General features: G+C 51.3%; 1 protein-coding gene across 6 annotated transcripts in view; it reads left to right on the top strand.

Moving 5' to 3' along the window:
• Nucleotides 1–24,609, top strand: part of CADM1 (cell adhesion molecule 1) — a 161,343-nt gene that overhangs the window by 127,237 nt on the left and 9,497 nt on the right. Inside the window, exons 7-10 of one of the 6 annotated variants that reach the window (XM_074894855.1) lie at nucleotides 1,297–1,469; nucleotides 5,366–5,437; nucleotides 15,761–15,793; nucleotides 21,623–21,676. In XM_074894855.1, the coding sequence (XP_074750956.1) occupies nucleotides 1,297–1,469; nucleotides 5,366–5,437; nucleotides 15,761–15,793; nucleotides 21,623–21,676 (332 nt within the window). The remainder of the gene's footprint in view (nucleotides 1–1,296; nucleotides 1,470–5,365; nucleotides 5,438–15,760; nucleotides 15,794–21,622; nucleotides 21,677–24,609) is intronic. The other 5 variants (XM_074894857.1, XM_074894856.1, XM_074894859.1 and 2 more) reach the window with 5 other exon arrangements.

The following is a 24,609-nucleotide window of genomic DNA, read 5'->3' as shown; positions in this document are numbered from 1 at the left end:
CCTGTTTGGGCATTAATACAGCTCTTTTGTTAGGTTAGACCCAAACCCCCCCAGAGACTATGCCCAAAGTGGGTGGGTACTGGAACGGTCCCTTGTCGGACGCCCGGGGTGAGGCCCATCTCTGAGAAGTGGGCGCTGTGTAGCGCAGGCGGTGGGGGAAGCCGAGGGACCCCCATGTCACAAAGAGCCTTTGAGAACCGCAGCCAGGAGCGTCACCAGCCCTTCCCCCCTCACTGGGGGGACGCTGCCTTTCTGCTCCCTGCACAGCTGCCACTGCCCCAGCCGCAGCTCGCGTGCCGAGGGCGTGGAAGCGAGGGGGAGCGTGCCAAGCCTGTGCCCAGAACCAGCCCTCGGCTCCAGCTGGTTTTGCTCAGGGGTGGGTCCATCCCGGGAGCGTGTCCGGGAGCCTGGAACTTCAGGTGCTGCAGCAGCGTGGCAGCGCTCTGCCGTTGGGTGCCAGGAAAGGCCCGAGCTCCCGGCAGAGTCCAGCCTCCACACTTTGGGCCTAGGCGGGCTGAAGACGGTTGTGCAGCATAAAGCACAAGGGGCTCACTGCCAAATTGCCTGGAAAATGCTGTTTTTCTGGCTGGGGAAGGCTGTCTCAGGAGCAGCTGATCTGTCCCGTTACTGCTGCTTAAAGTAATAATAATGAATTTTAAAAAAAATTTCCCTCCTCCAAGGCCCGCAGCACTCGCTTTCTTTGCTAGCCCTAACAAAGCAGGCTGATGTCAGTCCCCAAACGATGCCAAGGTGACACTTGTTTTGGCTCCGGAGGCCGAGGGTGCCCTTGGCAGGTGGGACGGGGGAGAGGAGAGGGACGTTCCTGTCTCCTGGCAGCTGAGACGCTCCCGGCAAGCGGCACAGCCCCTGCTGAGGTGCAGAGCCCCGTCGCATGGCTCTGGGGAGGGGCTCAGGCTTGAGCCAAGGTACCTGGTCTGCCACCCGCTGTCCAGCTCGACACCCAGAGCACCCTGTGGATGCACGTTTAGTCCGCAGCCTCAAAGATTTCAGGTTTACTGAATAAGTGAATGATTAACCACTAATGAACTTTCTTCCTGCTTGCATTAGTGTTTTCAGAAAATTTAAGGTCTGGATACAGTTTCCTGTTGGGTTAAAATAAATATAAATTGAGGAAGCCCGACAGCATCTGGGCTTGAGTAGTGCAAAAAAGTATGTGTTATTTCTTTACAGTTTTTCTTGGTTTGGGCTTTCTGTCTGTGGATGAACTATTGAAGATGCCATCTTTACCATAGGAAAATAGTAATGTGCTTGTTTCTTTTTCTCCCTCCTCTGTAGGCCTACGGACATGAGGTGGTTAAGAGTAGATGATGAGATGCCTCAACACGTTGTAGTGTCTGGTTCAAACCTTCTCATTAGTAACCTAAACAAAACAGATAATGGTACATACCGCTGTGAGGCTTCAAACGCGGTGGGGAAATCACATGCGGATTACATGCTGTTTGTATACGGTACGTGAGAAAAACCACCGTTCTTCTAGACTCATTTACACATATTTGCAACATACCGCGCTCTGAAAGCTTTGACAGAAGTTAACGTTTTGCTTAATGCAAGATTTACAGATAGCTCCCGGCACGTCGGCGGCGTGCGGGCTGGGGCAGGGGCTGGAAACCCTTTTCTTTTGCTTCTGCAAGTCTCGGTGTCAGGCATCGGGTGCAGAGCCCAGGCGGTGCCCGGGGAGCCCCTTCCCCCGGGGCTGCGTGCGTGGGCTGGCCGCGGCACGCCCGGGCTCTCGGGCGAAGCCAGAGCAGGGGCACGGGGAGAGCTGTGGAGTCCTCGGGCCTGACGGTTCTCCTCGGCCTTCTCCGATAATTCCTTTGCGTTTTTGTAATACCTTCTGCAGTGTCTTCGGCAGTGGGCTGGGAGGGGGTGGTTCCAAGTCTTTCATTAGCAAGTTAAATTACTGAAGAGTCAGCCAGCATCCCCAGATAATTACAAACCAGTAAATAAACTGGAGGAATGAGATGCCTTAAGCCTCTCTGTAGTGGCTGAGCAGACGCTAAAACATGCCTCAGCATCTTTTTAAAGAGCCATTAAGTACCGACTTTAATTCTTCAGTTCCTCTGCATTATTTTGCCATTGCTTTAAACCTTGTGCTCCTATCACGAGGCGTTGCATGTCATGAAGATTCAGTAGGCACGTGAAGAGTGATCCCCCAGTTTAATTACGGGCAGTGCCCTTGGGCTGCATATTGAAACTTTAAGAGTGGTTATTGCGGGGCTGGGCGAAGCTCGTGGTGGGTGTTGCCTCTTACTCAGACGGGACAGTAACTCACTTGGGGTTGAACTTTGTTCCATGCAACAGCCGCTTGAAGCTCTACAGTCCAAGTTCTCCTGTACTTGCTCAGATGCAGATAAATAGTCAAGAACCTCCCATCACTTGTCCAAATGCCCCTTGCACGTGAGCCAGTTTAAGCCCAGCCTTATAAACTTGCCCAAAGACTGAAGAAAATACCAAAGCTGCAGCTTTGAGCTGAAACCAAAGTGAACTACCGCATCAGACGGGTAGTTTTCTAGTGCCTGTAGCTCCAAAAGACTCCAGTTTACAAAATGAAGTCAGGTATGCATTTCTGATGGAATAATTTGTATACTTGTGGTATAAAAAAAGACCTCGTTTACATTGGTGTTTAAAGAAACAACTACTGCTGTGGAAGATCAAGAAATTAAACAGGATGCAGGCAGGTCCCTGTGAGAGTACAACTACAGAACGGTCCTGCCGTAAAGCAGGCGTAGACGAGGTGGTTTCATTCCTTGTGTGCTTTTCCATAGCTCTCTTGGCCCAGTCAGGGCTAGATGGACCCTCGCCACATTAGTCACCTGGGATTTAGGGCTCGTAGGCACTCTTGCACTTGTTTAATTGTTCTGCATTTTGGATGTGGGTGAGGACTAGGCCCCATGGGGCTTCCTCAGGGCTGCTTCCCGCAGGATTAAACCCCCAGGAGGAGGCCTGAGACAGTGTTAGTTGAAAGGAGGTGCAAGGTCCCAGGGGCTGTGAGCCTGTGGACTCCAGCTCAGGCATCCGGCAGAGGCTTTGGCCGTGCAAGGGAGGGCTTGTCCTGGCCTGGCAGGAGCCCACGGCGGGATAAGAGTTTTATAGCCCATCACGTCCAGTTTCTGCCCATTTGGGAGCGTCCTGCCAGGATCCGGCACTCTGGAGAGCATAAAGAATCCTTTTAACCCTGAATTTAATAGGGTAGGAACCCCAAGGTGTTGGTGTGGAGGAAGCGTTGGGCCGTGGCCCTCCCCTGCCGCAGAGCCTGACTCAGGCTGTCCCTGGAGGGCAGTTGTGCAGCTGGCACAGACCACGCTGCTCCCGCCGCAGAAGCTGTTCCCGTCTCCAGCCCTCGAGCTGAGAGCGGCGCTGGGAGCTGAGGCCCGGCAGACACGGGCGACACGGCCCTGTGGGCGCAGCGGGAGGGCGGGGGGAGGCCGGGCCAGGCTGTGCCTCGCGCAGTGCCTTCTGCCTCGTCGCTCACCAGGGCAGAGCTCCCCCGGTCACCAAGACTCAGGAGCGAGGGGAGCGGCGGGCATGGTCCCTCTGGCACAGCTCCAGGAGAGACCCCCCCTCCGTACCAGAGGCTGCGGCTGCAGTTCACTGGTTTTACGGGCTGATGGCTTTCAGCAGCCGGGGCTTGCAAAATAACTGCTGCCGAGCTCTGCTGAACACCCCCTCCTCTGCTGCGCACGTGGTGTGAGGATGCCTAATCACACTGACACACACCCCAAGCAGGTTTATTTTTAAAATTCATTTCACACTTTTCCTCCCCGTGGGAGCGGGCAGACACATTTGCCAGAATCTTCTAGCGCAGTTAGCACACAATCATTATTTTTTTTTGGCTTCTATCGAGGAAGAGCCTGCTGCAGAGCATCGTCCCCCTGCAGCTCGGGGACAGGCCAGGCACTTTCCTCCCCCGGTTCTGCCTCGGCCCCCCTGCTCCTGGGGGGACGTTGGTGCGAGGAGCGGGTCCGGAGTGCCCTGTTGTCAGCGTAGGGGCCGGGACGCTCCACGTGTAGGGGAGGGACAGTAGCCGCTTAGAATATCACTGCAGATCAGCGTTCCCCAGCAGAGCGAACTCCGAGGTAACGTTTCTTAACTTTCGGGAAGTTGTACAGAATATAATAAAGGTGCAGCATATAATTAAAGTTCAGATGTCTTAATTAGGGAATCTGAGAGAGCTTGCTTGGAGATAAAAGAGTAGCAGATGTGTTAGTGATGAAAAGTTGACATGCTATAGAGGAAACCTAAAATCAAAAGCCCATGAAATGTTTCATGCTCCATTATTGCCGAATGAATCTGTAGTTCAAAGTCTTCCCGACTACTTAGCGTATTCAGTTTGATCATCTGGGCATTGATACGTATTTTTTCTTTTACATCTCATATCTACCTTCTTTTGCCCAATGATTTTGATGAGGATGTGCCCCTGTACGTAACATAAATACCGTGAAGAGCGGCAGCATTTGAGTCTCAGCAGGTCAAGTAACGTCTGAGAAACGGTTCTTGGTCACGAAGAGAAACATCCCCGTGACGAGAAACGTCCCCGTAGCCGTGTTTCTCATTAACAGTGGCCCAGTAGCAGCAACAGGAGTGTTCAACTGCAATTGTCAGAAAAATATTGACTTTTTTTTATTAAAAGGGCTTGGTGAAATTCCTCATACCTCGAAATTGAGATCTAGTAACAATGTTCTCATTTGTTTGTGTTTATTACTATCTTTGAAGTCGTTTGGAACATCATGCCGAGGTGTAGTCGCAGAGGAGGGGTAGTGAGGTTGAGGGCCCGGGGCAGAAAGCGAGATCCATTCACCTGCTGTCGATCCTGAGCCTGGGAGGCGCAGCAGGGCCCCTCCCACAAACCTCCCACCCAGACTCTCGAACGTAGACATAGAGAACCAGCAAAGCACCACTGTGTCTCTCTCTGTACATGTAAACTGTGCTTTTTGTTGTGGAAAGTGTGCCGTTTATTTTTCTTATGCCTCTCCCATTCCATTTCTCTCTCTCTCATTGACTAATTTATGCTGGGTTCCATTTATGTTTTTAATTTTTTTTTAGCGTTGTAGAAGGCAAAATGGGGGAGAGTTTCGGGGCCAGATTCTCCAGCTAGAGTAAGTCCACGCGCAGCTGCCGAGGTGCGGGCGAGCTCGAGGCCGTGTCCAGCTGCCGAGGATCTGGCCCGCTGTCCTTAAAGCCAGCTGGGCCGTCTCCACCTGGTTTTAGAGGAGGAAAGGCCTCCGACAGCCGTGCTGCTTCTTAGCGTCCTTGTTTCTCTCTGATCACGATTGACCGCTGTTGTGTTCTGCTTGTTTTTTCTTAATTTGCTTTTTTATTATTTTCCTTTTTATATTTTATCCAGATCCCCCCACAACTATCCCTCCTCCCACAACAACCACCACCACTACCACCACCATCCCTACCACCATCACAGGTATGGTACCTTCATAACCATTGGAAATGTCCTGAATGTTTATTGTCTTTTATGTATATAAGCAGAGCATGAAGCCTGGGGAAAAACAACAAACAAATCACTTGCATTTTTTTATTATTTTTTTCCCTCAAATCTACCCACCGTACAGTGCGAGGCCTGGTCCGGCAGTTTGACGAGTCGGACAGTCCTTACTGCAGGTGTTTCTGAGATGCGGGAATTGCCGTGGCAGAAAAAGCTGTTAATTCGGTTACTGGTGGCTAATATTGGGTGCTTTTAACCGAGGGATCCAGACAGCCCTAGAGCTCATTTAGTACAGACAGTTGTTTCAGCCTCAACCCCATCAGTATCAATTTCCGAGCAATTTATACTTGGAAGCAGGAAGTTTGGTCTTCAGTAATTTAATTCGCCTCACGTGACTCGAGATGCTTTTTCTGATGCCTCGGTGTTCGGTCTATCTCTGAGATAAGCCCTCTACCTCACTCTCCCAGAAAAGTGAATTCCACCAGTCATTTTTGGAGTCGAACATCATCTGTAGGACCCTTTTTGAGGAGCTGGCTTTTAGCATTTTGAGTTTTTCCCTGCGTTGCGAGAAAAGATGAACAAAACCAACCGGCTGATCACGAGACACCTCTCTCTTTCACATGCATCCCTCATACTTCCTCACTAGACCCAACTCTCTCCACTCATAAGGAAGGCTTTTCTGATTTATTTGTAATCATTTGCATTGTCATTTTTCTGATCTTTTCTATTTCAACTGCTGCTTTTGCTTTGGCTTGCTGTTTTTTTTTTTTTTCCCCTTGTTTTGAGGTAAAGGTGACAAACCGAAGGGGAGAATGGACCATTGAATAGCTAATGGCCTAATGTTTATTGTTGCTCTGAACCATCCCCTGTGTAAATGCCTTCACATTTTATTTGCTTTTATGACGCTGCTCGGCTGACTCTAACCGTCCTGCTCAGGGTGTTTTGTGGCTTCTTTCCTTCTGAGGTTTTTTGCAACCAAGTCAGACTCCGCTGGCATGGACAAGCAGTTGAAGTCTTTCTTCCAACGTGCCTTAACACGCACTGCGCGTGCGCCGTCTGCCATTGCCATCGTCTTGTCCAGACCTTCCCATTCCCTGTCTTCCTCTTTCCAGGTGCTTATCCATAAAACCGAACTCCAGGCACCCAAGTTCAGATGCTTGAGACCCTCCACCGTGAAGGCTCTTTCCCATTTTGCGATTTGCTGGCTTTGTTTCAGTTCTGTTTTTAATTTCTTAACTTAACCAGCTTTCATTTCAGAGTAGGTCTCAAACTTTGTTAAAGTCTCCTTAAGAGCTCTTTGCAGAGAAACCCGGTCCCGTGTAAATGGACGTGCAGACGGTTTTCTTGTCTTTTACGGTAATTTGTTCATGCTTTCAGTGAATTTTGGAAGGCTGTAAGGAAGAATTTGTCTTGACGCTCAAATGACCCCGTTCAGTTTCTGTTGGTGCCCACAAGCATTAAGGACTGTCCTTTTCCTGAGAACTGGATTGTGATCGGCCTGTGATTTCAGGGATGGCCCCAGGACTGGCTTCCCACGTGCACGCCATCCTTGCCTGCCGTGTCAGGCTCTGAAGTGTCGTGGTTGTTCCTCACAAAGAGTGGTTTTGTTGTTTGCTCTCCTGCTGCAAACGTTGCAACTTGTTTGAGAGTTTTCAGTAGCCTCTGGGTTTCTAGGCTCTCCTCCACAGTAGTTTTCTATCTTTTCAGTATTAAAGATAAGAAGGGGAGGTGGGTGGTCCTTGGAGTGGGGACTGGCTATGACCAGGCCTCCCGTCGAGCGGATTTCCAGCACAGCTGGGGCCTGGCTGCTGCTGTTGGCTTGCCCAGGTCTGGCAGTGGCCCCGGCAGGGTTTCTGCCCCGCTGATGAGAGGGTGATGCCCAGGAGCTGCTCAGCACCCACAGCTACAGCCCAAGGTGCTTCTTGAGTCCGTGTCTCCAGCTGTAAGAAACCCCCCTTGAAGTCTTCCGACAGGGTTGCGTTGGACAGGACAGCACCAGGGTGAGGGGCTTTGGGGAAGGGAGGACCTGGCGTGCAGCTTTCCCAGCCGTCCTCCTCGGCCGCTTTCCGTCAGAGCAAACCGTTGCCCTGAGGATCAGCGCTGCGCGTTGTGAGGGTGCTGCTCCCTGCGGAGGACGGTTTGTCGCACCCAGAGACACGCTGGCCGGCAGCTCCTCCTGTGCTGCACAAGCTGAACTGTGGGTCGCTTCGGTATCAGCCTGGCAGAAGGACTTTGGGATCAGGAGCGCGTGGCTGTCCTCCTCTGTTTTTCTGTCACCTTTGTTTACAGTGATGGAGGATCTAAAACCCCAAGGTCACTGACATCCCGCTGGCAAAACCTGGCTGGGTGCCCGTCACCTCCTTGATGCGTTTCTGTATTGGCTGTGAACTGCTGAAGAGGCCAGAAACATAACGAAAATGGGATGTTGTTCACCAATTCCAGCAGTTACTGCTCACGATACATAGGAAGAAGATTAGTTAATGCTGGTAAGAGAAATTTTTATATTCTTCCATGACACTGATCTAACACTGAGTCTTCTTGGTGTGTGTCTTCACGTCTCCTGCCCACAAGTTCAGCTGCTTCTCCCACAAAGAGCAGCGGAGGCTTCACCTCCCTCCTCGGGGCAGAGACCGGCACGTGTGTGTTTTCCAGGCAGCGTGACGCTGCAGAAACTTTTGCTCTTCAATAGTTAAGAGACTTTGTAGCTGGAAAAAATTAGGTCAAATTAACATAATCTCTAGAATTACATAGCATAGCAGTGTTGAAACGCTTTTTAAAGCCTCAAGAGACAACTGATACCTTAATTCCCATCATCACCAAAACGCTGAAATACTCTTCTCGTGCGACAGAAGTGCTTAGGTAGGAGACGGGGTGTTCCGTGTCTTGGTGGGGTGCGAGTCATCTGCCAGCCAGCCAGGCTGAAAACCCTTCCTCAGGAGGAGGAGGACTTGAAATCTGCTTTATTTTGTCTTTTTCCTCCAACTTCTTGTATAATACTGGCCTAATTCATCTCCCCTGAAGCCATAGAGTAGTTCTGAAAAACAGTTTTCTCGCTTTCACTTTAAAAAAAAAAAAAGGGGAGAGAGGGACTTGTGCTGAAACAGTTCCGATGTCCAGAGCTGGGGTTGTAGGCACGCTGTCCTCTCCACAACTGCCCCAGGAAAACTACATTCTGGGGAGCAGTGCGTGGGAGTTACGGAATTCATTTCCTCCTGCTAAAACTGTCCGAGAGAAGAATCTGAAAGGGCTGGATGGCAACTGCACGCACATGGTCGGTGCCTCCTCCCGTGCAGGTCCCGCCATCAGACGTGGTTTTTACTCGCTCCCATGCAGCCCTTCTCCTCCGAACACCTTCCGCCAGGACGCGGACGCGCGGTCCCGCCCTGGGAGTTTATCTCTGAGCGGTGACAGATGTGGCTCAGCGAGCACGAGCCAGAACAGGAGGGGCCCAACGGGAGGGTACAGGCAACACACGGGGCGGGTGCGTGGTGGGGGCTCCGCGTGCTCCCCACGGGCTCCCTGGACCCACCCAAGCCTGGGGCGAAGGGGCCCGTAATTGGCCCCTCTTCCTTGACACACGTCCTCTATCACTGGCTCGGCCCGCAAAGGCACGCTGAGCTGATAAGGTGCTTTTCTGGCAGGGAGGGCTCGGGGAAGAGCTCTGAAGAGCTGACCCACTGCTTCTTTCCAGGAGAAGGAGAAGCCGAGCAGTGGTGAAGTTTCCGAAACAGCACGACCTTTAAAGCTTTTCCTCTGTCGCTGCTGCTTTGCTTCGGTGTAGGTGCTTGAGAAGATTTCCTGCGTGACAGTTTGATCTTCCCCATACATCCTCCGCCTGCATTGATATTCCGACCACCCTTTGGTGGTTCAGCTGTTATCGCCGAAAAGCCCTTTTTTATCAGTTCGAATTGTCCTTGTGGCTTTGTTCATTAAGATGTACAATATGATACAGCAGAGCAAACTGCATAATTTGAATTACCCCTAGAGTCGTTCCTTGAAATGCTGGGCTTGGACAGCTGTTGTTTCCTGGGAGATAAAGGTTCTTAACAATCGCCCAGCCCTCGTCTTCGGGCACAGCGCGGCGCGGAGCCTTTCAGCCGGCCTTTTCAGGCAGCTTTTGCTGCCTTCTGGTCTTGCTTAGCACATACACCTCCGCACCCCGGGATCTACGGTATTATTTGTACATGCACATTTGCATTTATCCCACTTTCTCTGCAGATGGATCATGCAGGTGTCTTGGCAACAGTTTCAGTGGAGACCTGGTGGTGCAACGCGCCTGCACGTTACCCGTATTTCAAGCCTTGCAGCGGATGCTGCCGGTTCTGCCCCCGCTGCCCGTCGCGCAGCAGTGTGAACGGCCAGCTGGCAGATGCCACTATGGCCTCTCTTCAATGCCACTTTAGACCGGATTTTAAACCCCACTGGTCCCTCAGAGTTTGTGGTGGCAGGTGGGGGGGGTGGTGTTCAGTCAGCCGAAACGTTGCTGCTAGTGGTTGTAGGTTCAGACCTCCCTGAGGTGCTGAAGCCTCCTGTGCTGTGGAGACACCCCGCGTCCCTCCTTGGGGCTGGGGATTTTTCTTGGCGGGAGCTGGTGGGCTCCGTCTGACTGGAAGGTGTTGACAAGTGGGTGAGCTCCAAAGCAGGAGCTGTTCATCGACGCCGAGTGCCTGTCACCCCTCGCCCAGGGGCCCGTCGTAGCTGAGCTCTCTCTTGGCCCGTGCCGGCGCTGGACGAGGGCAGCAGCTCTGTCTGCCCGGCGTGGCCTCGCCATGTGCCAGCTCTGGGCGTCCACTAAACCCCACGTTTTTGTGTCATCTCAGCTACTAGGGAAATAATAACACATGGGAATCAGAAGTCTTTGAGGAGGAATAGTGTAGCCGGTTTTCAAAGCATAAATTCGCATGCGGGAAAACTTCCTCAAGGTGAGGAAAATGGATGATTTCAGCCTCCATAGAAGTTTGTTCTTTTGTGGTTAGAGCTGGTTGTGTGACAACCTGCAGTTGCTCGGGGTTTATTCCAGCAGAACTCCGCAGAGGTGGTGGGCAGGAGCAAGGCAGGAGCATTCCTCGCTCGGATGACCCCACGGTAGGTTGTAGGAGGTGAAGAGGCAGCGTGGGGATGGCCCAAGGACGCGCGTCCCAGCCGAACCGCCGCTGGGCGTCTCCTCAGGCACGGGCGGGTGTGCGTGTCGCCGCTGGTGTCCGTGGGGAATCGCACCCTAAACGGGACCCACGCTCCTTCCCAGCCCCCCCAGACGTGGGGCGGGTGGACGGCTCCAGCCTGGCTGCAGGGCTCCCTTCACCGTGTTCTCTCCCCATTTTCGGGGTGTTCCCCCTCGCGGTGTGTCCAGGTGCTCAACACCACCGTGCAGGCACTCAGCCCAGTGATTTGTTCCCCCAAATCATTTATTATTTAACTTTTGCCTTCCGTTGAAGCCTCTGCATGTCCCTGGTGAAATGTCAAGTTAATTTAAAGAAGATGCTGTGCTCTTCTGACATTTTCATCCAGGATGTGACTGCATTAAAGGGAATAAAGGAAGAGAGAGTAACTGACAGGCCTGGTACAGAAAATAAAACGAAATAAGATTCAGTCTTTTAGTGCCACGTCCAGTCGGTAGTGAGCACGGTACTGTCATGTCTGCTCTTCGCGGTGGTGACACAGCGTAAGCGGTGCAGAAACCGTCATTCTGCCGGGCAGAAAACATGCGTGTGTAGGAGAGCGAGGGCACAGGGAGCTGGGCAGAGGGCCTGTCCCCTCCGGGTGGCACGGGCCACCGCCCCAAGCCGAGGGCTTTTGGGTTTGGGTTTGAGCAGAGCAGTGGCAGCGACCGCCCCTGCCTGCACAGCGTGGTGTTGGCTGCTGGTGAAACCGTGGGCAGGTGTGACGTTCACACGGTTGGGTTTAAATAAAGCCCAAATCCTCGCAGATCTTTGTGGAAAAACACAAAAAGGCGTAGCCGGAGCCACAGCGCTAATTTCAGAATATTTTTGTTCTTGTCACACACAACTTCCATACAGATTGTGATTATTTTTGTGAAACATCTGGTGCGCAAATCAAAGTGTCTCTGGGGTGCATTGCAACATGCTCGCGCACAAAAGCTTTCGGCACGAGCCGGAATCGCGTTACGGAGGATCATCACAGAGTATCATCATGCAAAGTACGTTTTTATCCATCCTTCCGAGGAGCGTTTAGCGAGGGAGAGCGTTTGCGCCCCGGGGGGGTGTCAGCTCCTTTGCCCCTTGGCCCGCTCTCTCGCCATGTCATGGCAACGCAATATCCCTGCCGATGGCTAGCGGACGGGGATCTTTGTAGGGCTCTTTACCAGCCTTAACGACCTGAAACAAAGCCACAATCCTGGTTGTAATAGCGCGTGCTGGTCCCTGAGGCTGCTGTGAAAGCAGCAACGTGAAGGAATTCACGCTGGCCCCAGTCAGTAAATGTGAAGTAGTCTGGAAAATCAGGAAGAATAAGAGCTCCACAAGTCAGTGATCAGATTGGTTTTTGTTTTCAGTACAGAAAGCCATTTAAAAAGCAATATATTGAATGGATATCTATACTTACTAATAACTCTTTCAATTTTTTAAGAAAAAGGGTATTTTGCTGTTGTTTTGATGATGTGCAGTTGTAATTCTCCTCACAATAGCTGTGTGTTTTTAAGCTCCAGTGTATCATGTGCTTCCGTACGGCTGCAGCACGGCAGCTCAAGCATTCAAGTTAGTGAATTTAATTTTGCTGCTGGGGTTTTAATATTCCTCCACCGTGCTCATTCTGTTTGAGGCTGTGGACTAATTACGGACGAGTTTAAAGGGCCCAGTCTGTCACACTCCACAAACAGTTTGAAGTTGGAGAGAATCCATTTGAACAAATGAGGAGGCTTGGCAATGGAGCTCGTAACTCAAGTAAATGTTGCCCAGATGCCTTCATGCAGTAATTTTATAAATGTGTGTATATATATGTGTGCGTGCGCGCTTGTGTAGCTACCTAATGAGGTGGTGAGTGCCTAGCACTTGGGTGTCATCCGAGTTTTCTTAGCTGGCAGGTAGCACCATCTGTGTCGCAGGACGCTGTGTGCTGGTGCCGTTGCTCGTGAGCGGCCTCAGCAACCGGCGTTCCTGCGGCCGGCGCCGAGAGAAATCACGGTGAGAGGAGATGCGCGGCTTTAGAGAGGCCAATGGTTCCTTTCTTGGATGCCTTCATCAATTATAAACCTGTCCTCTGGTGAATTTATCTACGTGTAGATTTTGAAAGACCATTGCATTGTTTTACTTCTCCCCATAGAGCAAATTTTGTTTTTCTGATGAGAATTGGGAAGAGAAGCCTTTATCTTGAGATGAGAAGTACCACATTGAGCCTCTTTGTTTATGTGCTTTCTCCGTTCTCTGCTTTGCCCCATCAAGTAAACCAGCCCTTTTTGCGGCACCAACTTCAATTAATTTTAAATCCAATTGTTTTAAATGCTGAGCATCAGCTTCATGCAATCAGCTGATCTTTAAGGCCCCTTCCAACCCGGAGCATTCTGTGATTCTCTGATTGAGTGACAGCTCCCCACACCTATGGCTCGGGACCAGAACGGTGCTTTTGAGTGATGGCAAAGCCTTTCATTGGCTTTGTTCAACCTTTGTTAAGTCAGAAACGTATCAAGGACTTTCTTATTGGTCCATATTGGAGGAGAAGAGATGATTTTTCTTCTAGGACGTGGGGCAGAAGCCTAATCTCTGGGGTGCTGCATGTCTGGTCCGGCACGTGAATGTGACTGTTCTTGAAAGTGAAGCAGAAGTCACTGGCACATGCCTGGAAGTCAGGGAGGCACATTTAAAGTCAGCCAGTCCGTCTTAAAATTGTAGGTTGTCTTAGCAGCAGCATCGCAGGGCGGGGGCTGTTCCTTGGTGCGTGAGGCAGAGCAGCGGTGGAGTCGGGCAGACGCAGTTCTCCACGTGTTCATGAATGTCATGCCGAAGCAACGTGACCATGTTTCTCTCCTCACCGCGCGACCGCTGCAGTCGTGTGCCTGCGTCGGGGCCGTTCTTTGCTTTTCTTTACCATGAGATGATTCCTCTTCGGAGCGCTGTGTGTGTGCGATCCTCCTTCTCAAAGAAGATCTGGGATTGAGAAGGACTTCCAGGAAACTCCTTCTAAACTTTAACCGGTCTGTGTTTCCTATTGCAATCATCCAAACCATTTGCTAATCATAACTTTGTCATTCCAGCTGCAGCCAACATGTTGTTTGACTTGGATATTTGTTCGCACTTACAACCGCTTGAGAACTTTATTTTTTGTAACCTGTTGGTCTCTGTCCCCAGACGGGGAAGCGAGATGCACTGTCCAGTTTGCACTGTTTCTTGACTAATATCTCTTCCAGCACGTCAAGTTTGCTTTCAGCAGATTCTCTATTTAGCGTAAAAGCTGATGTAACTTTTTTTGTTTCAGGAAGACAGTAAATTGAGACTATTTGTAGATGCCAAGATGCTATCTCAGGAATTAATACTCAGTTTTACAACCCTTTCTAAACAACAGCTTTCCCCCCACCTTCACCCCCATTTTCCCCTTCACCATTTGCTTGGTTAAAATGAGGCATCGCTTGGGGATTGCAACCCGACAAGCAAGAAAAGCCCCGCTCTTGTTCTCCTTCCGCTTTGGACGGCTTCCCTCGCAGCCTCCGCCAGAGCTCCAGCAGGAGAACAAGCGCTCGCGTCTTTAAGCGTGCGTTAGGCTGGATTGCCAAGCTGAGAACAGTCTATGTTGGCAGTGGAAACAGGCTAATGACGGCTTGATAATCTGTTATGCAAATCTTGGTGCAGTTTGTTAAATTGTGCAGGGTTTATTTGTTTTGCTTCCATCATTAAAGCATGTAGACCTTGTATCTGTAAGTATTGTGTACTCCTTGTATGATTCTTGTCTCCACTGGTGCTTCAGGAATTCAGGCCTGGGCTGTCCTCAGCTAAATTGCCAAGGGACAGGTCCTCCTTTCCCCACTGCTGCCCGTGCCCGGGCGGGAGGACTGTCCGTCCGGGGCTCCTCGGACAGCATCTTAACAAGGGGAAATGCCAATGGGAATTGTCTGTCATTGCTACAAAACTCAAGCTCAGGGCCGCTTTGTAGAAGGACGCGGTAGAGCGCTGCTCTGCGCTCACTCCTACAACGTTACTCGTTCAAACATTGCCTGCATCGAAGCGAGGAGAGTCGTGCGAAGCCTCGACTGAGCTGTCAGCTCGAGGCTGTCGGTAGGGATTTGCAGCGTTAGAGTTACCTTGGGAGGAGCCAGCCTGCTAAAGCAAGAGACCGACATCACAGAACATGTAGAACCCGATGAAGAGTAAATGAGTTTCAATATAGAAATGACCGGCTTGTTTACTTAATGTGAATAAATCAGGTTTAGACCTATTGGTGTAGAGAGAATACAGTAGGACCCTGTCAGAAAAAGCCTTCAGGTTTGAGTCAGCCTTTAAAATTGCCTGTTGCGAGCACCTGGTGAAACATCTCTCCGTTGGCAAGGCAGCAACGAGAAATTTCCAGCAGCACGAAATATGTGTGGAGTAAAGGCAGCCTTAGACTAGCGACCAGACAAGCTCCAGTGTATTTTAATTACCTAGAACTGGGAAGCAGTTAACGGGGGCAGCAGAGGGACTGGTGATGTCTGTCTGCATTTGCCAAGTCTAGAGCACACTTGTTACGCTGAAAACGTCGCGCATCGTACAGGTGCATGGCTCGGCGCAGGCGAGCCCGAGGGCCGCTCCCAGCTGCGGTGCTCCAGGTGAGGTTTCCAGCAGGCTCTCGATGTGAGCATTTGCTCCCCGCCTCCAAAAGGGCTCCAGGGCTGTGCTGTGTACTGACACGCGTGGAGGTTCCCTCGGAGGGAGGAGAGGTGGGGGGGTCAGGCCCTGGTGCTTCGCTGCAGGCAATGTTTGAATGCTTGAAAACCCTTTTCCAAGTGTCGGCTCTTTGTCCTGGTCCTGAGCTTCTGTTTTGGTCCTCGCCAACTAAAGCGTTGGTGTTGGTGTTCTCCCCCGTGTCCTGTTCCCCTGATTTTGCAACCACCAGTAATTGTTCTGGCAAGGTCCTGAAAAAAAAGAGAAAAATTTACTGTTTTCCTCAGGCTCATAGCTTTTGAACTGGAGGCATGTCTTCTAAACAGTGCAACTCACTTCAAATGCTTTTTGCCTTTCATTTTATTATTGCTTGTCACGCAATGTTCTTTGAAAGCTTGCTCATATATTATCTGTTCCATTTTTTCCATTTTCCCTTTTTTTGCATGCTGTTCCTCCTGTTTCTTCCCTTCCTCCAATCCTCTGTTCCCGTGTGTAGACACAACGGCGACGACAGAACCAGCAGTTCACGGTTGGTATCACATTCCTGTTTATCTTATTTCTCAGCGCTGCTGAGTGGCAAGACAAGCCTGGGAAGGGGAAGCAAAAGAGGGAAATGTAGTCTTCAAGGGAAAACCGTTTCAGGTGGACTGATCTCATAAATATAACAGAGTTTTTAAGGCTGGAAAGTCTGTCTGGTCTTGTCATTTCTGTTGTGAGCTTTGCAGCCAGTTGCTCCAGTGCCAGGCGAGCCCCGATCCCCCAAGCCCCGCGGAAACGGCGCACGTGCCCGAGTGGTGCTGAGGGACCAGGCCCTCCTCCGCTCCTCTGGATGACCGGGGCAATCGCTTCACATGTGAAAAAGGGATCCGGCCTCTGAAAACAGGAATTCAAGTTTCATTTTTTAAGAGGTGTGGGAAACCTTGAGTGTTTCTCTTCCATTTTGAGTTGACACGGCAGCGCGTGCGGCGGACCCGCTGGCGCGGGGCAGCGTTGGTTGTTCCGGGGACGCTCCGCAGAGGAGCGCTCGCCGCGGGGGTCAGCAGTGCAGTTGCATTGTTACGCTGCAGAAGGAGATGGGGAAAACAAACAGCAACACTCTCCTGTCGGCATAGCAGTCTAGCAACCTAACCCTTCTCATCTGCTCAAGGCAGCCGAGCTAACAGCTTGACAGCTTCCTTAGCTTCCTACATTCTCAAAGTGAGCCTAAATAGGCACTTCAGACTGGAAGTTGAGCATACCGTTTTTTGGCACGAGCTCGCTTTTCAGCTAAAGAACCAAAACCTCTGACAATTTTAATTAAGGCTAATCCATATTTGAGTCTGCTATTTTAGTTCCTTTTCACTCTGATAAATCGACTGTTTCTTCTATTGACAGAAATCCGTAATGCTGAACAACCTCTTTTTCCGGCCTGTCGCCAACGCAGCGGCTCTTGGGCGATGGCAGAAGGAGCAGCAAGGAAAGGGGTGGTTGAGTAGTGACACCCCGTGTCAAGTGGAGGGACAGGCACTTCTTGTCCCAAATAACTTACCTGCTTGGGTGCACTTTCCCACTTGACATAAAAATTGGAACCTTCAGGCACTCTCTGTTTTCTGTACATTGCTGATCGCCCTGGGTGCGTTTAATGTCAGGATTTGGCATCAGCAATTTTGTAGCGACTGCCATGAAAGTCAGGGCCAGGTAGTAAAGTCCAAGTGCCGTCTCATCCCACAGTACGCTCACACTCGGGAGAGTCAGGTGGAGCCAGGTCGATTACACCATCGTTAAGCCGTGGGGAAGCCTCCAAGAGCTGATCCTGAAGGTGGTTTAACTCCCCGCAGCTCTGCTGAGCTGGGAAGGGTCCGACTGTTCTTCCAAGTACCAGCCAGGTGCTTCGCTCTCTGCGAAGCAGGTGAGAGCAGTCAGGAGAGCCCTGGGGCTCAGCCCAGGAGGAGGCCGCACGCGCTGCCCCTTCCGTGCCCCGTGACTCTGGGTGTAGCCCCGGCTTTGCACCGTGCCGGTGTGGCTGCAGCCTTGAGTGTAGGGAGAGCGGTCAGGGCAGAGTCGACCCCAGTTTGGCCAAGATACTCTGCTGCCAGTGCTGGAATTGGCTGAGAAAGGGTAGATGCAGGCAGGCAGAAGGACAGTGGCCCGCAGCATCAGGAAATAGTACAAGTTTTTTCTGTTTTTCTCAGGCAACCTTAGAAATGTGCAGGAACAGACGCTGACCCCTCAATTTGGGAAAGATCCAGCAGCCCTGACAGCAGCACGGCTTCTGACGTCATTTCTAGACGTCTCGCTGAGCCTTTTCTGGCACACAACTGGTGTTAGGCCCCAGCGTGGGGACGTGCCGGGACGGCTCCGCGCCGTCGCTGCCAGCCGAGCTGCGAGGCTGCGGCACGGGGCAGCTGATGCAGAAGGGCACGCGCAGCCCCGCAGCCCTGTCTGTAACGCAATTCCCGACGGCTTTCGGTGCTTTTACTTGTGCTGGGGCAAGCCACAAAAAGCCTGTTTTTTGCTCAAGGACGACCTCAGAATGTTGCCACCTCTGTGGGGGAGGAGTGCTGCTGTGAGGAGCCTGACGGCTGAAATGCCGAAGCGATCCCGCTCAGATGAGCCGCTACAAACTTTCCTGCCTTAAAAGCCAGCCAGGTCGCCCAGAACTCCCCTGTGCTTGCCCTCAGGGGGTGCTTTTCCCATGAAGACTCGGGGGTTTCTTTCCAAGCTTGTGTTGCTGGAGTGTGTATGGAGTATACCAGGTGTTTCTGTATGTTGGCCATTTGTTACCGATGTCCGATGGGAGTGAGCATGTCTGTGAATGACTAGAAATGCATGGGCATGAACTACAGCCAAATGGATTTTCTCCAAAAACGATTTTAAATGAATTGGGGGAAGAAAAAACAAAACTGAAACGAAACCAAAAAAAAACCCCAACCAAAAAAGAGATTGATAGCAAAGAAAATGCAATGTAAGGCTAGTGTGGAGCCAGCTCAATACTTCAATCGGGGAAAGGATTTTTGAGTCCTTCAATTTTTTGGAGTGTATCCTAGAGGACTGGGGGGGAGAGGAGTCCTGTATGTGTGTGCATGTCAAAGCGGTAGCAAAGCCCCTGCCATTCCCGTTTCCCTCTGGAATGGAGTTGACGGCAGCGATGCATGAGTGACTTAAAGCACGAACGTTGTTAACTCTTTTGTTGAAAAATGAGAGCTTAACTGTAAATTTTCTGATGCACTTTCTCCTTTCTCTGCACTGTTCATTGCCAGAACTCCAATAACAGCATGGTCATGGCCGGCAGGAAGGCTTGTGCTTCTGCTGCACCGCACTAAGCCGGGTTTACCCAGCTTAAGCCCTCTTTCCCTCTCATTTTGCCCTTCCTGGTGTCAGGGTGCCAGCGGGGCCGAGATGGCAGTTCCTGCCTGTTTGCAGCCGAGCTGTGAGCAGAGCTTGGTGGAGCCGGGAGAGTAATGTCTCCGAGAGTCGGCCGCCGCCGAAGCCAGAAAGAAAGCACTTTTTCTGCCGTCCCCGCCCTCTTCTCCTCTCCCGCCCCTCTCCCCCTCAAAATCAACGTGTGAGTTTTGAATTCCTCAGCCCCTCGGCAGGCCGGGGCGCTCGGCCTCGGCAGGGCTGCCCGTCGCGGGACCCCTGGAGAGAGGCCCCAGCTCACGTTTTTTTCCCCTGCACACGCAGGACATGTATACGCAGCCACGACCTCCTATGTGATGGTCTTTTGCTACAGTGAAAGCAATGACTTAATTTCACCACTTTTTCCCAAATTTTGACCCTGCCCTGTGTAAGCAAGCAGCTTAAGGAGCTCCTGATGGCCTCTTGAGGGGCAGGGGCAGCGCCCGCGGCAGCGGGCTGTGGGCAGCCCTGTGCATACGGACGTGTGCTCGGCGACGGGGAAGCCCGGAGCCGCTTTTCGGCTCCCCCGCCGAGGCAGAAACACGGCGCTGCTGCCTCGGCACAGGCAGAATTTCTGCTCATCCTCACGAAAAGGTAGGGTGAAAAAAAATCTCTTCTGAAGCTGGCAAAGCAGGAAGTCTGGAGTGAAGGTTAAAATAGCGAAAGCATCCCAATGGTGAATGAAGAGTGACAAGGAAATACCTTGCCTATAATATAGCAGGTAAATTATTTTATAAGCTGGAAATTCTTCCCCAACCATGTGAATTTTTAATTACAGCCTTAGCAGGGTTCTGCACAAGAGCATTGAACACTACTGTGTTAAGCTCGTGTTGCTTTTTCTGATAGCGCCTGGTCTCTGACAAGGAGTTTTCCTCACGCAGAGCCAAAAGCGCAGCCGTGCCGGAGCGCTGCTCGCCTTGCAGGGCTCGCCAGATGCTGCGGCACTCGAGGAAAGAGCCTTGGTGCTTTCTGCCTTAACGCTGTCAGGTGGCTCTGCAGCTCCAACTGCCCTTTTTCCTTTTGAGAACACCCTACTTAAAAGGGCAACTAATAGTAAATACATCCCTAAATATCTCTTACAGATCCAGTCCTTGGGGCAAGGAATAAAACATCACAGAGCTCTGCACACGTTAAGATTTCCGTGCAGTGCCGTGGAATACGCCGCATAAAGCAGAATCCCGAGCTGCTTATTTACAGCTTGATACAACAGAGAATTGTCCTTTGCCCACAGCCTGGAGGGAGCTCAGGACGTGGCCCAGAGCCTTGCTCTGGTGGTAGCAGCCGGCTCGTGGCCCCGTTCAGGCACCGGGCCGGTGCGCCCATGCCAGGTTTAGTATTTGACGGGGAAACGGCGGCTGAGCGACAAGTTACCTTTCATTTATTGAACAGGAGTTGTGGCAGACTTTGGATTCATTCTGATCAGAAGTGAAAAGAAGGGGCTTTAATAGGTGATGTGAAAGTTTAATGAGAAAAATCAAAAAGTAATTTACCACATATTTAAAATGCCTCACAACAGGTTTTAATACTGTTTGGTGGCATTTCTAAGTATACCAGGTGCAGGTAGAAACTGAATTGTTGAATTGTTACATTTCCTTTTGAAAAAGACTTTTTTGCTTCATAAAAAATGCAGCGTTGCCCTTTTTCATTATTGAGAAAATGTAGCTCCTTTTAAGTGAAAGGGAAGACTCTACAGAAGCAATTTTGGAGAGAAAAAAGTTGAATGGCTCCTCTTCTGAGCCCAGGTTTGCATGTCCCATGCTCTGTGAGTCAGCTGTAATTATATTTATATTTTGTATTAGAGTTAAAAAGGGGGCTCCTTGCACTCCAAGAGCAGCGCACCAACAAAATTCATGCTATTAATCTAAACGGCTCCCCCGATAACTCCGGCCGTAGCTTTCAGGTGACTTGATGTGTTTAAAAAACAGTCACTGAGAATGAGTTTTATTTTTAACGAGCTGTACGTCCTCGTGCCTTGCTGGCGCCTTTGCAGCAGGGACAGTCTGCACGTGGCCTGCGCTGCGTTCACATCTGTGTGGGCGCGGGGGGCAGTCTGCGAGCGGACGATGCCAGGGTGCCAAATCACCACGGCTGGTACTGTCTCCTCATGGGAAATTTTTTTTTTTCTTCGATAATGCACTTGCTTTAGTGGCCAGCAGCGAGAGTAAGGTGTGGCAGGCACCAGCCTGCGCAGTAACGCTGCGCCACCCCTCCTTTACATAGATCCCGGTGACCTCCAGACACAGGTTTGCCCTGGAACCTGTCCTGAGTTCCCTCGACCAGAGCTCTGTCCTCCTGTGGCCCCCCCTGACATTTTCCCAAACTCAAACAAATGAGAAAATAACGGCCCTACTGACAGTGTTCACTGCCCTTTGTGCTCACGAGAGTGTATCTCGCCTAACTGCTTTATCAGCTTTGAGGATAGATACTTTTTCCATCAATGCATCAAATTTAGGAAAATTTAAAAAATAGTTTTTGTCAGACTTTTTGGCGGAAGACGCAGCCTGCAGTCTGCACGTACAGATGCCTTCCAGTTTGGCAATGCAATCTGCACTACTCCCTCATTGAGAAATTGCCGGGCTTGTCAACAGTACAAAACCAGATTGAATTTTGTGGACAATTGGAAGACAATTTTACATTGCTCTGTGCATACAGAACCAAAATCGGACTGGACTAAATTGGAAAATTGCCCCCCACGATTATAAAAGACAGAGTTTGGGGGTCTTTGCATGCTGTTATGAATGAGTGATTTTGATTCCATGTTTCGTGTGCCAACAGTGTAGACTGAGGAACGTTTCTGTCTGTAATAAAGGAAATTATTGCAATTCTGTCATACGAGTTACTCTGCCCAAACTGGCAGAAGGTGGCAAGTGATTGACGCATTATTTTTTTCCCCCCAAGAAATTCATCCTCAGTTCTTAAGTGTGCTGGTTTTTGTCACTCGAGAAACGCAGAGAAAAATGAGTTTGTTTTTACTTGTAAGGCTTTACTCAGTTGCCCAATTCGGCAGAGGAGCTGGACTATGGGGATCTCTCAGGTAAGGGCTAGTACGTAGGTAAACCGCTGCTCTTCTACGCTAGATACTGGTTCCACTCTGATTTCTGCATCTTGGCCATGTTGCATTGTATAGTTGCTGTGGTGTAGCCATTCCTCCAACGCACGGGCTCGCAGCTTGATGTACGCTGTTTTCTGTTGGGATTCTCCTGCCTTTTTTTTTTTTATTTTGGCACCCATTTCTGTGTGGCACCCTTGAAAACGGGGCGGGAGGCGTGCAGAGCGGCGAGACTTTCCATTTCAGGTTGCCTCCCGGCTGCTGGGCTGCAATTTTTTGAACGCTAATTTGGAGACCGGTTGAGTTGAAACTTGATGTTCGTAAAACGCTCGACTCTGCCGTATTGTGCGAAACCGTCTTCAAAACATGCAGCTGGCGCTCAATCTTGCCTGCTTGGTGATTTCGCATAATACGACTATCAGATTGGGGACAAAAAGGAGGTAATTGCTTTATCAGCGGAGGCAAAGCCAACTAAATGGTTTGAACCTCTTTTTATCCACGCTGGACTGGAAGTTACAGAAATACGTCCTCATAGTTGGTCTCTGCAAATTAGTGCTAATCCAGATTAAGAAATAAAAGCATCTTCAGCGGATGCAGCTGGTATATTCAAAACGGGGGTCGCATCAGTGGTGCGAATCCAACCTTCACATTTTGCCGGAGTCCTCCTAAGCGTTTTTAGAAATTCGCCCGATTTTTTGGCTCCCACTTCTCGGAGCGTCTCGGCAGCCCCGTTTTGCCCGCTGCAGGCCGAGGGCCGGCTCCGTCGCACGGGCAGAAAGCTGGGAGCGGGCGGCGCAGCTGGGCCGAGCCTCCTCCTGGGCCCAGCCCTGCCCAGGAGCGTTGGGGTCCAGCGCTGCTCCCTCCGGGGCTCTGAACACGGACCAAAAACTGAGGCCAGAAAAGCAAAGCCCCGAGGCCTCACTGTGCTCTGTGAAACGCTCCCCTTTTGTCCGGCCGAATCGGCAGCGTCTCTTCCTGGAAGCCACTATAGGTATGCTTTGGCCAAGAGGTTAGAAATGATTGATTAATTCAGTATGTGTTCTAACGCCTGAGCGATACTAATAATTATTATTGCAGGCCTGGGCCAGATCTCATAGGTAAGAAGCACTAGAGGTGTCTGTTAAATATCGCTGTGTGGATGGGAAATAATTGTTTTGCTCTGATAAGCTTTGTTACTTTTCAAATCTGTATTTTTTCAAGAAAAACACACCTTTTGGTGAATGAAGAGAAGAACGGGAAGCAATTCCACAAAGGAATTCCTCAAAATGGGTGTCTGCTAGCAGCGCTGCCTTTGCCCGAAGCGCCTCTGTCCCGCGCGGTGCCGGCAGCGCAGCCCCGGCGGCATGTCACGGAGACGCTGTGGCCGCCGCCAGAGCCTGCCACCGCCTCCTGAGTACACGGCTCAGTGTTTCTGTTTTTCTGAATCTCGAACGTAAGTCAAAATTTCCCCAAAACTGTCCCCAAAGCAGCGCAAGCACAGCTGCTGCCAACAGCGAGCAGATGAGCCAGCAGCACCCTTTTTGCGCTACCACACACCCATTTTGGAGCATTTATTTTGACTGTGATTTTCTTTTTTCCTAAGAATTTCAAAATTTTGATTGTTGCTCTCTTAATTCCTTACATACACCCAAAGGGTAACCGTACCAAGTTAAATGTGCCGGTGTCACTAGGGAAAGAGCCCCCGGCCATTCTCTCCTACAAACAAAACTGCCCTTCATCCCGTCGCCCCTGCCCAGGCTCCCGGGAAACTGAAATCTGGTGCCGTTTGCAGGCTGTGCTCGCCAGGTTTGGGCTGGCTGAGGGGTGGTGCAGGTGAGTGCTGGAGCTGCGCTCTCCGTCGGGAACGCTGCCCTCCCCTCCGGCGGGCCTGGGCACGGAGACCCCCGAGGACGAGGATCCATGAGCGCAGGGTGCGGGGCTGCGTGCTGGCAGGCTGGCTTGCCCGGGCAGATTGCGACCTGCCGCCCGTGCTGGCGCTGCCGCGGCGTTGGCTGGGTATGCTGTTCCTTTCAGGTGTTCCTGTCCCGCTAATCGCTTCGACGGAGGCTCTGCCAACCGTGCAGTTAGGTACCGCGCCCCTTCCCTTCCGCCCAGGTAGCTGGTTGCCCGAGCTGCGTTTGCTTTTCCTGCTGGAGCTGTGTGTGTCCGTGCCCCTCGCCAACCTCCTCCCGTGCCCGGCGCTGGGAGGGAGCGGCAGGGTTGGCCTCGCACTGCCGCAGCGCGGGGCTCCCACTGCCGCAGCCTTGGGCTGGCCTGGCGCAGCGGGTCGATTCCTGCAGCGCTGGGAGCCGCCGGGGCAAACGCTGACATGTCCTGTGTGCGCGCACACGCCCACGCCTGGACACGCGTGTAGATGGACGTGTGTCCGTGCGCGCTGCCGCCTGCACTGACCAGAACGCCGCCGGTGTCCTCGCTTGGCACCCCGGGACCCCCCCCCCCCCCAACCCCGGGGCCCTGCGCTCTTCTCGCCTTGCTCAAGGGTGTCAGTGCACCTCTTGTAAAACAGGGAGCAATCAAGAAGGACCCGTGTAGCCTTCACATCAGGTTTGATTAACTAATCAACACCTGATTAGCACCTTTGTTCAAGGGGGATGCTGATGAATCAGTTGCTATCGATTGCGAGTAGGGCTCCATTTTCTAGCAGAGAGGAGGCTGAAGGAACAACCAGGAAACATTGAGCACCTGCCATAGTGATTAAATTTATTAAAACAAAGCGCATTATTTTTTATGAAGCGATCTTGAAATGGCTCACTGAAGGGGAGCTTATTGATTGAAGAAGGAGGAACTCCTCGAATTTCTCTGGCTTAAATTAGACCAAATTCAATTACAAAACGACAAGCAGGTTAACACTACTCTTTAGCAGTCCATCAATAAATTAGAGTAGGGGTAGCACGCTTAATGCCACGCTGTAGTAATGA

This window comes from Strix uralensis, chromosome 26 (assembly GCF_047716275.1).
Source record: "Strix uralensis isolate ZFMK-TIS-50842 chromosome 26, bStrUra1, whole genome shotgun sequence".
Taxonomy (NCBI): Eukaryota; Metazoa; Chordata; class Aves; order Strigiformes; family Strigidae; genus Strix; species Strix uralensis.
Note: the sequence above shows the minus strand (reverse complement) of the source record. Positions and strands in the feature narration are given on the sequence as shown.